At 41.6% G+C, this 15,669-nt stretch overlaps 1 protein-coding gene across 6 annotated transcripts in view; it reads right to left on the bottom strand.

The window, feature by feature from the left end:
- PKP4 (plakophilin 4) overlaps window positions 1-15,669 on the bottom strand; it is a 251,341-nt gene that overhangs the window by 12,887 nt on the left and 222,785 nt on the right. For all 6 annotated transcript variants that reach the window (XM_090280118.1, XM_090280126.1, XM_090280122.1 and 3 more), the window contains 5 exons: window positions 9,902-10,085; window positions 6,763-6,880; window positions 5,136-5,327; window positions 4,769-4,942; window positions 1,732-1,882 (listed from right to left, as the gene is read on the bottom strand). In XM_090280118.1, the coding sequence (XP_090136244.1) occupies window positions 1,732-1,882; window positions 4,769-4,942; window positions 5,136-5,327; window positions 6,763-6,880; window positions 9,902-10,085 (819 nt within the window). The remainder of the gene's footprint in view (window positions 1-1,731; window positions 1,883-4,768; window positions 4,943-5,135; window positions 5,328-6,762; window positions 6,881-9,901; window positions 10,086-15,669) is intronic.

Below are 15,669 nucleotides of genomic sequence, written 5' to 3'. Positions count from 1 at the left end.
GGAAGGAAGGGATCTTTATAGGGAAACAAGAAAAAGTGACTGATGAAACAGTTCAAGAGTGCTCCAGGTGGGTAAAACAATGCTCATCAGTGGAGAGAGAAAATAAATGCCCATGAAAGTTTATGGAAGGGAGTTGGACGTTCCCAGGCAACACAGGGATGCACTGAGAGAAGGCTAAGACCCTGCCCTTCCTTCTCCCCAGGGGTCTGGGGCTCGCTAGTATTGACCCTGCACCTTCTTCGCTCTCCTGTGTCTCCTCCCAGTTGTGGAATGATAGGCCATAGATTTATGTTGTCAACCCTTTATTTTTTAGCACTAAAACTCCCAAACTACATGTGCTCTTTTATAAGAAATTCTAATACAGATTTCACAAAAATAGCTTAAAAATATCTCTTTAGGGACCTAAAGGATTTCTCTCAAGAAGTATGGGGGCTAAGAGTTATGGCACATCTACCGGAATCAGGCATAAGCTAGGTTTTAAGAACAAGGCGGGAAGAAGCTCCTTTCCTCTCTGTGAGAGATAATTTGACTCAAAGAAATGGTATGTTAAGAGTTAATCCAGGCGATAATTTAAAACAGCAATTGTGCCAGGCACTATGTGAGGGGCCTTCTTGTAACTTGCCAGTGAATCCTCACGGCAACTCTTTTAAGGTAAATGTTATTGCCCTTGTTCTTTCTCTCTCTTCCTATCTTATTTTTGTCACCCTCCCTCTTTAATGACAGGTGTATTTTAATGAGTTCAATATATATATATATTCACTAATCCACATGAGGTCTTATGAAATGTCCTCTCCCTCTCCCCTGCCTGCCACAGCTGTGGGGCTGGCATGGAGCTTGGTGGTTTATAAGTAGCTACCTCGCCCTCTCATTTCATTTACACAGCAGACCTCTGGTGAGGACAGCAGGCATTGGCCTCTCCCTTTCAGAGGGAGCTGAGGAAGCTTTCTACTTAGATGAAGGAACTGGCTCAATACAGGACCACTCCCCACCCGCCACCCCAAGTTCCATAGCCAGCGAGCAGCAGATTCAAGATTTAACCTGAGGTCTTTTGGATGTCTCTTGGTTTTTTCTTTACCTCACACTCTCTGCCTAAGATAGGGTAATGCCCTGGAGGCAAGCAAGCAAAGCCGCCCAGGGTACAGAACCTGAAGAGGTGCTTGTTCTCAGATTCATGCACGTGCCAACCCTTCGTCTGGGTGGAGCCAAGGGTAAACGCCTCATAAAATTTTGTACCCTGTGTGCCTCCCTTGCCGGACCCTAGTCCTGACCCTGCCCTAGGATGGAAATGGCCTTGGGAGAGTGAGGGAAAAGCTACAAACCTTTCATGTGGTTTCTTTTTCTTTAAATTTAGAATATTGCAGTGTTGGAAGTATCAGTCTCAAGAGTAAAAATGGAAAAGTAAAACTTCTTTGTTTCTCAAGACATGAACCTCTCTTAGGAAATGCAGACATCAAACCTATTAAGTAGTGTTGTGATATATAGGTGGAATTGCCAACTTTTCTGAAAAGGTACTTCCCTAATCAAGGTTTAATTAATGAGCCTGTCTCTTGATGAAGAGGAATGGTCATAAAGTACGGATATCAAGGGTACTCAAACATGCAAAGGAAACAGGACAAGGACTCGGTTGTGAATAATTTTAAATGTCATATTTTTATAAATCAAAAGAAGAGTTTTATAAATGCTGTAGTTACTTTTTTTCTCTTTATAGCTCACCTGGTCACCAGAACATACCTATGAGCTCCTTGTTGCGAACATCTAGTGCCATATTCCTCAAGGCAGTGGCCACAGAAGAGACCACTCTATCATTATCCATCCTCAGGAGTTCTACAAGGATGGGGAGCCCTTTTTCTTTGCGGACGGCTGCCCGGATGTACGCTGCAAACTAGTGAGCAAAACAAGACAATAAGTAACACAGAAGAGAGAGTTCAACTCTCAGATGTTAATGTTGCCTAAAAATGATGTTTCCAAAAGATGAACTAATAGATTAAATGTTTTCTTTCCAATTGGAGATTAAATCTGTGGTGTCAGTAAAGAGAAAATCATAGTTTGGGATAAAGATAGGCTAGGATGACTGAGTTAAAAAAAAAAGCCCAAAGTCTGAAAATCCCAAACCACCATCTGCCAGATTATTTTTGTGCAGAAAAGAGAAGGCAGTGATTACTTTCTATCTCAAATACATAAACATGATTAAGGAAGAATGTCTTCTCTGCAGCTGGACCCATGCCAGGTCCAGAGGCTATAAATAGGAGGGCAAAGCTGATAACCCATCAGCACACATTAAAGGGGAACCTGTCTCCATCAAGTCATTTTTTTCCATCTCCTCTGCAACAATATTTACAGTTCAAAACCTTTCAAAGAGCTTCCTTGGAAATACTCCTTGCCTCAGAAGAAAATTAATTCTCTAGAAACCCCGCGCAACATCACTCATGCACACTGGTGAAAAAGTAAGTAGATTCCTGTGTAAAATGCTCCTTCATTCCAGATTAGTTAGCTGCTGCTGCTTCTTTTTTAAAAAATCTGCAGTCAAAAAAGTCTTTTGTGATTATGAGGCAAGTCTGTACAATGAGTCAGTATGTGCACCGTATGAATTGGAAATGAATGCTAAGTCATCAGGGAAATACCAAAAGAATTAGAAAAAAGGTAACATTTGAAAATGGGTCTTTAATCTTGTTTTGAGCTTTCACTGACATTTTTACCAAGGCAAATTGTCTTTCAAAATTTAGGACAATTGAAAAATGTTGCTTATTAAACATCTAATCCTTTCCTGCTGTGGTCAAGACATTAGAACAAAGATCTACTAGACCTTTGTATTATTTTGAACATTAAAATATGTCACCACTCAGTTTCTTGAATATCAATAGATTATTTTAATACTACAAATAAGAGGAAAAGATACATTTCAAAGATCCTATTAATATTCTTAATGTGAAACAAATATTCGTATTTTCCAAATCAAATGAAACCTACAGGGGGAAACAGCATATATGACTGCTATAGGGCAGTCAACTTTTCTCTCCCTGAAACCCACAGCAACGGAACCAATGCCCGCCTCACACAGAGACCAAATGGCTTAGCCCAGCCAGAGCGCCTCCCTTCCAGAGCAACGCACTCCTCAGCGCTCCCCAAACAGCGTCTGACTCAGTAACATCTGTGGCCATGATTATCTTATTTTCTTAACAAGGGTCCAATATTTTCACTTACTATTTTAGACACTGTTTTTATTTTAAATGAGCTTAGCACCCAGTTTTCATTCACCAAGTGATCCCAGAAATGAAATTCTATACAACTCGAATCACATCTCTTTTAATTATTGCTTTTTATTATCATCAAATGATCCTCAAGTCACGAGCTGGAGGTGAATGCTGAGTCAACAGAAATATTATGAACACTTATGTGCTAAAACACTGTCCTAGGTCCCTCATATATATTATCTCCTTAATCATCACAACCACATCATGATGTAGCTATTATTTCCATTTTATTGATGAAGACACTAAGTACAGAGATATCTGAGGCTCCAGCTAGTAAGTGGAGGGGCCAGGATACAAAGCCAAGGGTTCTGACTCCACAGCCAGCACTTAAAGCTAAGCGATTAGCACTTCAATTAAAAAGAACAATAACAAAATGACCATACTGGCTTAGCACTAGGCCATAACTGTCTGTATATATTCATAACAGCATTTGGCTGCATGAAATAAACCATGCCCAGGTTTAGCAATGCTTTTTACTCTCATGGATAACACAGTGGCCAAAAAGTTCTCATTTTGGGAAGTAGTGGTGGAGGAGGCAGCCAAAAACAAGCATTATAGTAACTCTGCTAAAATACACTTGTCAGGCAATTTGCTAGGTGACATTTAAAAGTTTTGAGAACATGCTTAAAATGGTAACAGTAGGAAACCACCTTCAACTTTCATAAAGAAAGTCACACACCTACTAGGGGACGCGGAGACTTGCACTGTCTGTGTGCTCTGTGAGCATCAGAGAGGAGCAGTGGCCCTGCGCCTTCACTGCGTCACCGCCCAACCTCAGCTCCAACTCAGGCCCTCGGCGCCTCTCACCTGCCTCCCCAGTGAAACCCCAGCCTCTGCTTTCCTCTTCTTCAAATTCACTTTCTGCACTGCCACATCCAATAGTGTCCAATTCGGCCTGTGTCACTTGTCTGCTTAAACCCTTTCAGCGGTGCCTCTGGTCTGTAGGTCAGGTCCCAGCTCCTGAAGCTTGGCCATCGGACCAGCTCACTGGGCCTGGCTCCAGTAAGGGCTGCTCCTTGCCTTGCCCTCAAATACTCCAGCAACCAGCCTGTAGTCTCTACCCACACTGTTCTCACTTACATTAAGGCCTTCCTTCTCTTGCCCCTTTACCTGGATCACTCCTTCTACACGCCCAGTTCAGACTCTGCTGACTTAATTCTGCTCACACTTAAATAGTCCACTGGGGAGGTACCACCCGTCCAGGAAACCCTGCCTACCTCTGGGCTCTCCCATTTCTTTGCTTCTCTCTCACCTGCGGGGCTGGAACAGATGTCCTCTATGAAGACCCCACAGCACACACATCCTGTGTGTCTACACTGTAGTGATTCGATCTGCCCATTTATCTCACTAGCCTTCAGTTTCTCATAGCAAGGGCTATGTCATATTCATCTTTGGATCCCCAGAGCCAAATACTATCTCCCCATTTCCAAACTCTAAACAACCATGTCTCTTTTACCACCACTGCTGACATGAATGCACAGATGGGAAGAAGTGTGGACAAGTGAAAGACATCCTACCTTCCAGTTTCCAGCAGAGAGGTTCTGGAGAGATCCGGCAGAGCCTTCCAAGGTGGCTGGGTTGGAACTTTCTGCCAGAAGAGTCAGATATGGTTTTACCACGGATGGATGCCACAGCATCTCAACCCCTTTGGGGGACTTGGACAGCCCCGGGATAGGACCAACTCCATCCCACTGAAAGGCAAAGAGCACACATTAAATGGAAGCAAAATGAAGACAGAATCCAACATTTGAAAACATACCTCTCTGATGGACTCAGCTATAGCTATGTAGAAAAACTATATCATGAGAATTATTTTTTTTCTAGTAAATATGTGATTTCTCACTCCCAGAAGAATGAAACTTTATTGTTAAATAAAATACTAACTTGATCCTCTTGTGGTGTTTTCTTTTTCTTTTTCTTCTTCTTTCCCCAGCAGCTTGGCTCTGAATCTTTGCTAGGAGACTCTTTTCCTAGTAAGTCATCCAATTCGTTCAGCCCCAGCAGCCGGGCCTGAGGGACCTCCAGTTCCAGCCGATAGGACAGGTTCCTCAGGGTGCACACGCAGTTCTCCACGGTCTGAAACCCAACATAGCACATAATTAAAACCACTGTAGCACACTGAAGCAAAATGCTTCTGTACTGAATGCCAGTAATATTAAATAAATGTAGAATATGAAAGAACTGCTTTTTCTTATGGGAACTTGAAACAATCTAAAGACAATCATGACTTTAGAACTTTTATGGAATACCCAAATGACAGAGTGCAGAGCCACTCCCGGTGTATGAGGATCTGATTCCATGCTAACAAAAATATGCAAGGCCCTGAAAGAAAAAATGCCCCGTGTTTCTGCCTCAGGGCAGCTGCAGTGGCAGAAGTGCAGCCCATTGCCAGAACCTCACTCCTCACCAGAAATCCTCATCATGACAACAGGTGCGATCAAGCCTCCCCTCTCTGGGGACTGTCCCTCCCACCAAGTCCCATCTTCGTCTCCTTCTTCCATCTCTCAACTCTCCCCTCCCTCTGTGGAAAGTTCCATGGTCTCTTTTCTCTGCCGACATTTTGTCTTCTGTACATGGTCTTTTGCTCCTAAGTCTATCTCACACCTCTAACTGGGAGATGAAATGTCACTTCCCTAAGAGTGTCTAAAGTCCAGTTCAGCTTTTGCTCAGCAAGCTCCTCTTTCAACTTGCTTATTCCCCTCAATTTCATTTAAAGATCTTCTGGTTCAATAAGGCTCAAATAAAAACATGGCCATCACCCTGAATTCCTTCCCATCTTCTCTACGAGCCTACCACTCTTCCTTCTTTTCTTTCTCAGACTCATATTTATGAACCAAGGACTTCTCCTGGTCCAGTCCATGGTGAATGCCAAGTACCCAGCCCACCTGGAACTCCTGACATTTTAGTTTCTCCTCCCTCAGCCCTTGCTCCTGGGTAAATCCTGGGTGGCTGTCACAGCTGAGAAGTGATGAGTGGAATGTGCTGTGTGAAGGTAGGGAGGGAGGAAACACGGCTCCTGCTGCTAACAGACCTGCATGAGCGCAGAAGGAGGGGAAGGGCCAAGCTGGGGATGTAAAAGGCTGGTGCTGGGTCAGGGCAGTGGGCTGCTCTGAGGGGATCTATGCCCCGACTAAAAACTTTTATCTAGTAGATACTCAAAACACAGAGGGATCTGATTCTGGCAGGAGGGAATACAGAATTGGAGGGCACAGCAGCAGGGCCAGTCACCTCAACAAGAAAGAGTCCAGAAGAACCACAGAAAAAGTCAGGGCCCTGTCCCTTCGCTGGGTCAGTCACCCAGTTTTCATGGTTCTAAGGCTGTTTTCCTAAGTTGTCATGTCCCTGTTAACTTGTAATTTTTAGAGAGACTGCCCCTTTAATCTGGAGAATAGCCTAATGAGGCGGAGAAGCTCAAGAATTCCAGAAAGAATCAATGGCATGCAAACACTGGTGTCAGGCAGCTGCTGCCACCTGTCCTCGGGCTCCCTCCCATGGCCAGGCAGGAACTGACCTTGCTGTCGTAATCGGATGTGTTCACACATGTGTGGATCACATACAGCAGCGAGTCCACCAGCCCCTCACAGGATCGCATTTGCTTCCGGGCTTCCTCCCCTGCAGAGCTGAGGTTCCTAAATGGGCAGAGACACGTGAGAGCTGCTGAGATCAACAACTCACTTGTAAGCCATGGGCCTTACCTTAATGATCTGAGAAAACAGACGACACAACAGCCATGCAGATCTGGCTGGAGCAAGCATCTGGGGCCTTACATTGTAAGAGCCAGAGAGCTCACAACAGTTAGCTCCCTGTTATCCACACAAATAGAACGGAGCAGGAGTATTTGAGCTTCACATCTCTTCCGCGACATGCCACTTTCTAATCTCCTAAAATAATGAATTTTGGCCTATCCTCCCCAGTTTCCTCAAATGTAAAGGGGGAGAATAATAGCAACTACCTTAGAGGGTTGTGTGAAAGTGATGAGTTACTGCATATACAGCAATTAGAAAAGCACCTGCCACATAAAAGTTGCCTGTTTGTCAGCCATGCTTGTTAATTTTAGACACGCTTTACCTGCCTTATTAAGCAACCTTAATGTTTTGCATGTAGTAGGTGATCATAAATACTTCTCAAACAAACACAGGAAACATCATTTCTTGTATAAACATTAAAGTTAAATATGGACACTTGCTTATGCTGCAATTTTATCATTTTTTTTTAAAATTATTAAAAAACCTTGAAAATTGTTTTAGGTCTTATCCATACTGAAATTTTTGATATCAATTTGCCTTCATGAGTGGATAACAAATTATAAGGATGTCCCATTAACAAGATTCTAGGCTAACTCTGAGATTTTGCAAATATTAAGATTTTTCTTTTCATCTTCATTTTTCTGGGGCCAGAGAATATCACCTGCAGTCCCTCCTCTGTTCTTTTCTTGTCACCTCCTACAGCTGCCCTCTTCCATTCCTCCATAAGCTCCTGGGTGCCCCTTGGCTCCCCTGGTCTTCCTCCCACCTTGATGCCTTTCCTGCTCCGCCTCTTCTGCCTGTGGGTCCCTGTGGCATGTCCAGGGCTACGTTGGTCCCTTCTTTATCTTCGCACTCTCCTAGGTGGCCCTTCCCTCTGCTTCTTGGCTTTAATATGACCTATGAACCCTTAACTCCCCAACGTGCATATTTAGCCTGACCTCTCTCCAGAACTCCACCCATTTATCCAATGCTTCCATACATGTACCACATGAACAGCTAATTAGACACCTCAAAAAGGATATGGCCAACACTCATAACTGCTCACCACTCCACCCTTTTGTCTCGCTGACTTCATCCACCATACTTCTGGGCTCCCAGTTGCTTCAGCCAAAGATCTAGGTGTTTTTCTTCTTTCCTCTCTTTCCCTTGATGCTGATATTCAGTCCACTAGCACACCCTGTCTGCTTTCCCTCCACAAAACACTCCCCTCCCTGCTCCATCTGCCTGCCTTTCTCCAGTGCCTGGTCTAGGCCACTATCCTCTTGTCTGGATCACTCACTGCAGCAGCCTCGTTTTCTCTGTCATTGCCCATACTCAGTTTTCCACATTGCAGCCAAAAACCAGCGCTATCACTCCATGATTAAAACCCCTCTGATGGTTTCCCATGGCACTTGGAATAAAGTGCAAAATCCTTTGATTTAAAAATTCTACATAATCTGATCCACTCTGAGCCTTGACCACTAAACTCTAGCTGTAAGCTCGTTCCTGCCCCACAGCTTTTATGCTACCCATTACCGCTGCGCAGAACTCACATCTTCCTGATGCCCGCCCTCAACTGAGTAGTTCCTATGATTTCAAACCTAGGATTTAAATTTTACCTCCTATGAGAGACCATCTGATCATCAAAATAATCACCTAATAATTCCTACATCACCCTATTTTTTTAATGGCACCTATTATTTTCTTGTCTGTCTTCCCCAATAGAACATGAGCAAGGACGTAGTCTGGATTGTTCATCATTGATTTCACAAGTAAGGCATTCACCAAATGTTTGTAACCTTGAACCACAGGGGAGCATGAGTGTGTGTCTTGCCTCTGGGCTTTCCTGGAAGCCTGGCAGGCTGGCTGAAGAGTAATCACAGCCTTGCTGGATCCAGGTATGGGGAGAGAATGAGATGCTGCTTCCACAAATAACCAGTAGGCGATATGAGGTGCCCTTTGATGCAAGCATCTGAGTTGGGAGCTGGCTTGTTTTCTTAGGATCCTGACTCCCTCACCCCCTCCTCGGGGCCAACAGTCACACGTCACAATAGTAGAAGGCTTCAGAGCAGCAGCCCAGGCTCCTCCTGCTCCCTCTTCCATGCTTTCTGTTGTAGGGATGTTCAGATGTCAAATAGTGCTCACTGTGCCAGGTCCGACACTAAGCACTTTATACAAGCTGATTCCTCATAGCTCTGAAGTGGTACTATTATCCCTCTTCTACAGATGAGGAAACTGAGGCTCAAAATGGGATGGGAAGCCAGGCTGTCTGAGGCCAGAGCCCACTCTCACCGTCACCATGCTACTTTGCCTCAAGACTTCTGTTTCTACTTCCTGGGGCATTGTGAGTCTGGGAAACGGGGTAGAAATTGAGCTGGTGAGTGTTAATGGCAAATAATGAATAATATCGTGTCCACTTAGGGGAGGCTTTATGGATTCTATATGCTAAACATAATAATGGAAAACACTATTTGGGCTCATTTTCGTTTATCTATAAAACTCAAACCCAATGATTGTTTGAACCTCATACCTCTTTGCACTCTTTTAAAAGCTAAAATATTTTAACCTTCACATTTTGAACTTAAACAAAAGTGAGGCTACAAGCACATTAGCAAGCAGAACGTAATAACCCAAAAAAAGTGCTTTTAAAGTGGAAAACGGAGAAATTTTGGCAGAATTTCAGACTGAAAGGTCTTCTGACTAAATCACAGAAGAGTCATTTATATGATAATGTCTTTCAGGATACTAGTCTGAGCTCATGATGTTTTCTTCACAGGATAACGAAGTCCAGTGGCCTAAATTTTCAAGCAAACTTGGAAATTTAGGTAGTGTTGATAAAATGAAGTAAATCCCCCTAGGATCAACTTACCTATGCCGTATTAGTTAATCACAGAATTAATTAGAAAGAAGAGATAAAGAATCTACCTCAGGCAACCTGTTGTATTACGCAGAACGAGCGAAGTCTGAAATTTCATTTTATGATCATCATCAAAAGAAGAGTTATTCCATCCAGAATGTGGAACGATCACAGTGTTTGTTAAGGTTGAGAGAGCATCTCGAATGATTGTCATCTTTACAGCATCACATGAGGATAAATTCCAAAGAACTCCTAAAAAATGAGATTTTAAACATCGAACCATCAATTAAAGATCTTGCAGTTTCAGTAATAAAATAAACATATTAGCCCTAATTGATGTGAACTCATTCTGTTCCAAACCTAATCTATTGTACCCAGGATGGGCTGAACTTCTGATAAATGCTGAGTGAACATGTGTGAGCTTCTGGCAGTATTACAAAGTTGTACTAGTCCTTCTCTTAAGTTTTAGAGCCTACGTATTTATCAAGCAAGACAGCTATGGCTTTTGTAAAGCAAATTAGTTACTCTGTGAGGGTAAGAGGTCATAATATAATGCACCTATGATTGTGGTAAAACTGTCATCCACTGCATTATCCCTTACACTCAATGTTCTGTAAGACAAATCATTTTTAGAACTTGGAAAGTTTCTCTTTCTGAAAAGACTGAGAAGTCTCTCTTCACCATGCTTTCCCTTCTTACTTTTGCTACTGGGAAGCTCAAGCTTAATGCTGACAGTAACTTTACTGGCACAGAGGGTGGTTGCATTTGCTTTATTTTTATTTAGATAAGGTTTAGATATTTCTACTTCCACTTAAAGAGTTTTATTACCATATATTTTAGAAGTGAAAATTGCTGCCACACCTTCTGGATATAGGTAAAACTCATAATAAATTAAGTCAAGCATACTATAATTGATAACAAAACTGCTAGGACAAAAGACCTGAAACGTAGCTTATTAGTGTGCTGTTAAGATTGTAAGCATATTAGATTATCTTCATTTCTGTGTCAACCATGAGGTGGGTTAAATTACTGTTATATACATATTTTCTAATAATTACTCTTTTAGAAATTAGAGCAAATTCAAGATTATACCTACTCTAATGTCATTTTCACATCATTTTCCTAAGGGGTAAGAAGGTGGAAAGGAGATGTTGCAATTTCTCTGTGGCTGAGGTCTCTCAGAGCCCTGCACGCCTGAGGTCTCCTTGGCAAGCTGCTCAGAAGTCTGTATAGTGTGCTCTTAGAACTGCCAACACACAGGAACACTTTTGTAGGAGTTGGCAAAATGTGCCCACATCCGTGGGAGCAGGTCAAGCTTGCAATTATGAGTAACAGTGCTGGGCCGGAGACAAGACGGTGTGTGGTGACCCAGGAACCAGCTTGGAAACTGCTCAGCCTTCTCAGGGCCTGGAGAAAGCAGGGCCCTTCATGAAGCAGCATGGTTAAGAGAGCTGACAGGAGCTTTTACTCTTTTTGGAGGAGGAAGAGGTAAGAGCAAAGGGCTAGAACAAAAGGTGGTGAAAATACTCTGACGAGAAACTGAGAGAGGACCATCCCTTGCCCGAAACCCTGCCCTGACCAATCCACATGTTGTGGAGGGATTGGTGGATACTGGGGGCTGATGCTTGGGCTTCATCCTGGGAAGACATCTGGGTCCTGTGTTCTGCTCCACACTGTGCCTGCTCCTCTCCTCTTTCACTTGGCTTTGACTTCCACACCTTGATGACTGGCTTTCCCTTGTTCCCTAAGGACTTTACCCTTTCTCTGCTCTGCCCCTTTGTGATAGGATAGCCTAACACAACCTCAGCCTTACAGGACCTCTGACTCAGCAGCACCCCATCTAGTCAGGCCTGGACAGAGAGGAAGATTAGGACAGTTCTGAAGACCTTGTTTTGTCTCTGAAAGCTTGTTCTTCCTACCATGACAGATCATTGCTTGTGTGATTAACTGTTGCTACATACTTATCTATTCTCAATATTGGGCTTTAGTGTGTGTTTCTGTATGAAAAAGGGTTTCATGCCCAAAGACATTTGAAAAGCACTGTCTTAGTGGAAAAGTATTAAAGGACTAATGACCATGGAAGGGACCTGGGGGCTAAGGATGAGTCTCTGGAGGTCTGTCCCAACTCAAATAACAAAATATGGGAGACAAGACAGAAGAGAAAAGCAGGTCCTGGCTAGCATGGTTCAGTTGGTTGCAGTGTTGTCCCATAAACTGAAAGGCTGTGGGTTTGGTCCCCAGTCAGGGCATGTGCAAGAGGCAACCGATCGATGCTTTTCTCTCTCACATCGATGTTTCTCTCGCCCCATCTCTTCTACACATCCCTTCTCTCAAAAGTCAGAGAGCATGTCCTCAGGCGAGGGCACACACACACACACACACACACACACACACAAAAAAAAAAAAAAAAAAAAAGGAAAAAAGGAGGAGAAAGAATGGGAGGAAGCTTTAACATTTCCTGCTAACAAGGCCAACCATACTCATCCCAGGGCACCAATGCGACCTGCCAGAGCACGAGCCAGCCACAGGGACGGCTGTGGCCCAGAGCCCACTGGTGGGGAAGGGTCACTTCATAATCTTCCCTGCTGACAATTTTATAACGTGTGATTCCTAATGCCACTGGAGCAAGTTATCTTTCTGTCAAAGCTTTTCAAATTTCTCACACCATAAAATTCATCACAAAGGGGAGAACTGGGGTTTCTAATACTTCACAGAATAAATTCATTCCAGAAAAATTAATAGTAAGACAAGGTTTATGGAAAGTAATGACTATCATAATGTAGGCTACATGTGTAAAATCAGACAGCTCTCTAGAGAAAATGAAACAGTGTGAGTCACAAACCTGAGGTGAGAACATGACTAAGAAGGGGGTGGTTCTTTATTATACTGGATCTTGGAGTTAAGTGGAGTTCTTAGATCATTGGCAGAAAAGCTTGTTTTTCATGGTTCCTGCCTCCACACCTGGCTACTTTTGAGACCTGCTTTTGGTAAGAGGATATTTCCCAGATTTGCAAATTCCCTTGATTTTGTGTAGGTACTAGAATTTTATACTGCTCTTTATTTTTTTTACTAGGCCTTTAGAATAACCAGTGGAATTACAGGGTGGGACAAAAGTAGCTTTACATTTGTGAGTATTCAAAACAGAGTTTACTCTTGTATTATTTACTTATTGTAATAATCATAACCTGCATGTCTTTTTCCATACAAACAACTGTAAACCTACTTTTGCCTACTCCTGTACAGTATAGATCATCCTACAATTTACTATTAGCCTTTACATCTACACGGGATTGAACACAAATCAATACAAACAGCAGTAACATGACCATTTACTGTGGTTTTACTCTGTCCCAGGAACTGTATGCTCTACATATAATTCTTTAAAGAGCACAGCTGCACAAAATTAACTTCTCATTTAATTATTTTGTAGGCTTGAAATTTTACATGTTGATATTTTAAAGGATGATGAGCATTTGTATTTCTTAATTTAATTTTAATTTACACTTTATTAGCAAGTATATCGAGGAACAAAATTCTATCATCTGTTAATATCTTTTTACATGTATGCAAGAAACCTAACAGGAACTCAAAAATACTTGTTGATCAATCCAACTTAATAGTTTCTATTTGTTTTTGGATTGTCCTTTTACTTCCTTGACTATCAGACCTAGCTCTTCAGTATCCCTTTCATGCCTTTTCTTAAAACTCAGTATTCAGGAGTGTCTTTAAGGTCTATAACTATGGGGAAAGGGTTAGAACAGTGTTCTGGATCTGTAAAGAAATTTGCCAGCATAGTTTTCTCTGCCTTTCACTTGAAGACCAGATCGTTGTTGAAACTATCACCCTAGCTATGGGGATAGAAGAATCCCATTGCTGTTCCATGTCCTCAAACCAACATGCCAGAATTCCCATTTCTCTAACTGCAAGCAGAAAGGACCAGTGTTGTCTAATTGTAAAATGTTAAATTATTAAAAATATGTAGCCTTCAGTAGATAAGCTGACTATGCCACCTTTTGGTCAACTGAGTTGACTTATTGATCATAAAACCAGTCTTATAGAAATTCAGGCTTTCATTTCTGTAACTTCAAAAATGTTCAAAACTATTCTTGACCAGAAAAAAAGGGGAGATTCTATTTTTACTAATTCCGTGGCATTAAAGAGACCCACACAAAGGTGGCTTTATGATCTGCACTGTTAGTTATATTATTCCACTAATCTTTCACTTTACCGTGTAACACAAAGAGCGACAACATTTGGCGTGGCTTTAACCGGCCATTTTGAACATCAAAGCAAATCTCCAGATACTGGCTTTTCTTCCTCACTTTCTATTTCAAAAATAAGGTTATAGAAAGCCAAAACAACCTGTTTTTATCAACCAATATTGAATGAAGAAGGTTCAATTAAACTTAAAAGCCCTAGCTACAGAATGATTAATCTGGCTTTTCAATTCAAAGTAAACAGCACTATTCTTAAGGTCAGCTAATAATACCTGTGCGCACTCTACCTCACTAAGGTAGTAATAAAACAATGTTCTCTCCACTTAGTCTGTCTAGGGCTTCATTTAATGGGTCAGGAAGAATGTCGCTAGAGCAGTATGAAATGAATAGAAATTACACTAACTCTCAGATGTAGCAAGACTGATGAGAAAATATGGAGCTGTAGGATTAGCATTTTCCATTAACATGATAAACCTCTAGCTCCAACATCCTAATGTAAAATTTGCTTAAAAAATATTTTGCAGCACACTCCACTATCTCCTGGTTCCCAAAGAGAAAGTTAAAAATAAACTATATTTGGTTTAGAAAGCTTGAGGTTTTTAATTTAAAGCAATAAGCTATTTGTTGTGAGGACTAAGAATATACATATACAAACTAATTTAGAAAATATTAGGAAGTTTCATGCATATTATTTTAGAAAATGCTTATTCTCTACCACAGGAAAAAGTACACACAATTATAAGTAACCAATAATCACAATGAAATACTGCCATGAGAGATGAAAGTTCATTTTCCCCATAAAGTGAATAGGTAATTAAAATACTATTTCACATAAATCCTACACTGTAGAATTTTCAAAGAGCTCACATTTAAAACTAGTTTTACAGCTTATTTTAACACCCAACTTAATTTTATAGTTAAATTATGAAGTGATTTCATTGATTAATTAAAATAATAGCACTATTTAAAAAATGTATTTTTTTAAAGGACATTAAAAACCAAACAAAGAACATTTGGAAATGTGATTTCTTTGGTAGGACACAACTATATTTGGTAGATATACAACTATAGCTCTTTCTGATATAAAAGAAATCTAAAACCATTAATTTTACAGAGGATTACATTTATTCCTTATTTCCTAATTATTAAAAAAAAAAAAAAACCCACAAAAAAACCCACAGGTGTTCATGGACATTGCAAAAAACAAACAAACAAAAAACAAACACCCCCCCCCCCCAACAAATCACTAGAACACTTTAAGTATCACCACTGGACATGTCCCTGCATTTTCTTCTTTGGAAGTTACCCTCATTCTCAGCATCTGTTCTTGACATTTCTGTTTCAGTCATGCTCTTTCACACAATGTCCATGACGTTGGCAACTACAAAAGGCTTAGGGATGTGCAGAGTCTTTATTCAGAGACCAGATGAATAGGTTCTGTCCCCACCATTCCTGGCACAGAGCAAGCATCCTGACAAGTCACTGTCATAACTATGCTCAGGTCCCCGGGGTCAGGAACACTTCCTTGTAGATGCATCATTCCCTCCTGGCAGCTGTTCATCCATGGACTCTTTGGAACAGACTGGGGTCATGTATACCCACCCTGCAAGTATTCTTGA

The sequence above is a fragment of the Furipterus horrens genome, unplaced genomic scaffold (assembly GCF_987537825.1).
Source record: "Furipterus horrens unplaced genomic scaffold, mFurHor1.1.pri manual_scaffold_1, whole genome shotgun sequence".
Lineage (NCBI taxonomy): Eukaryota > Metazoa > Chordata > Mammalia > Chiroptera > Furipteridae > Furipterus > Furipterus horrens.
This window is presented reverse-complemented; position numbering and strand designations above follow the sequence as displayed.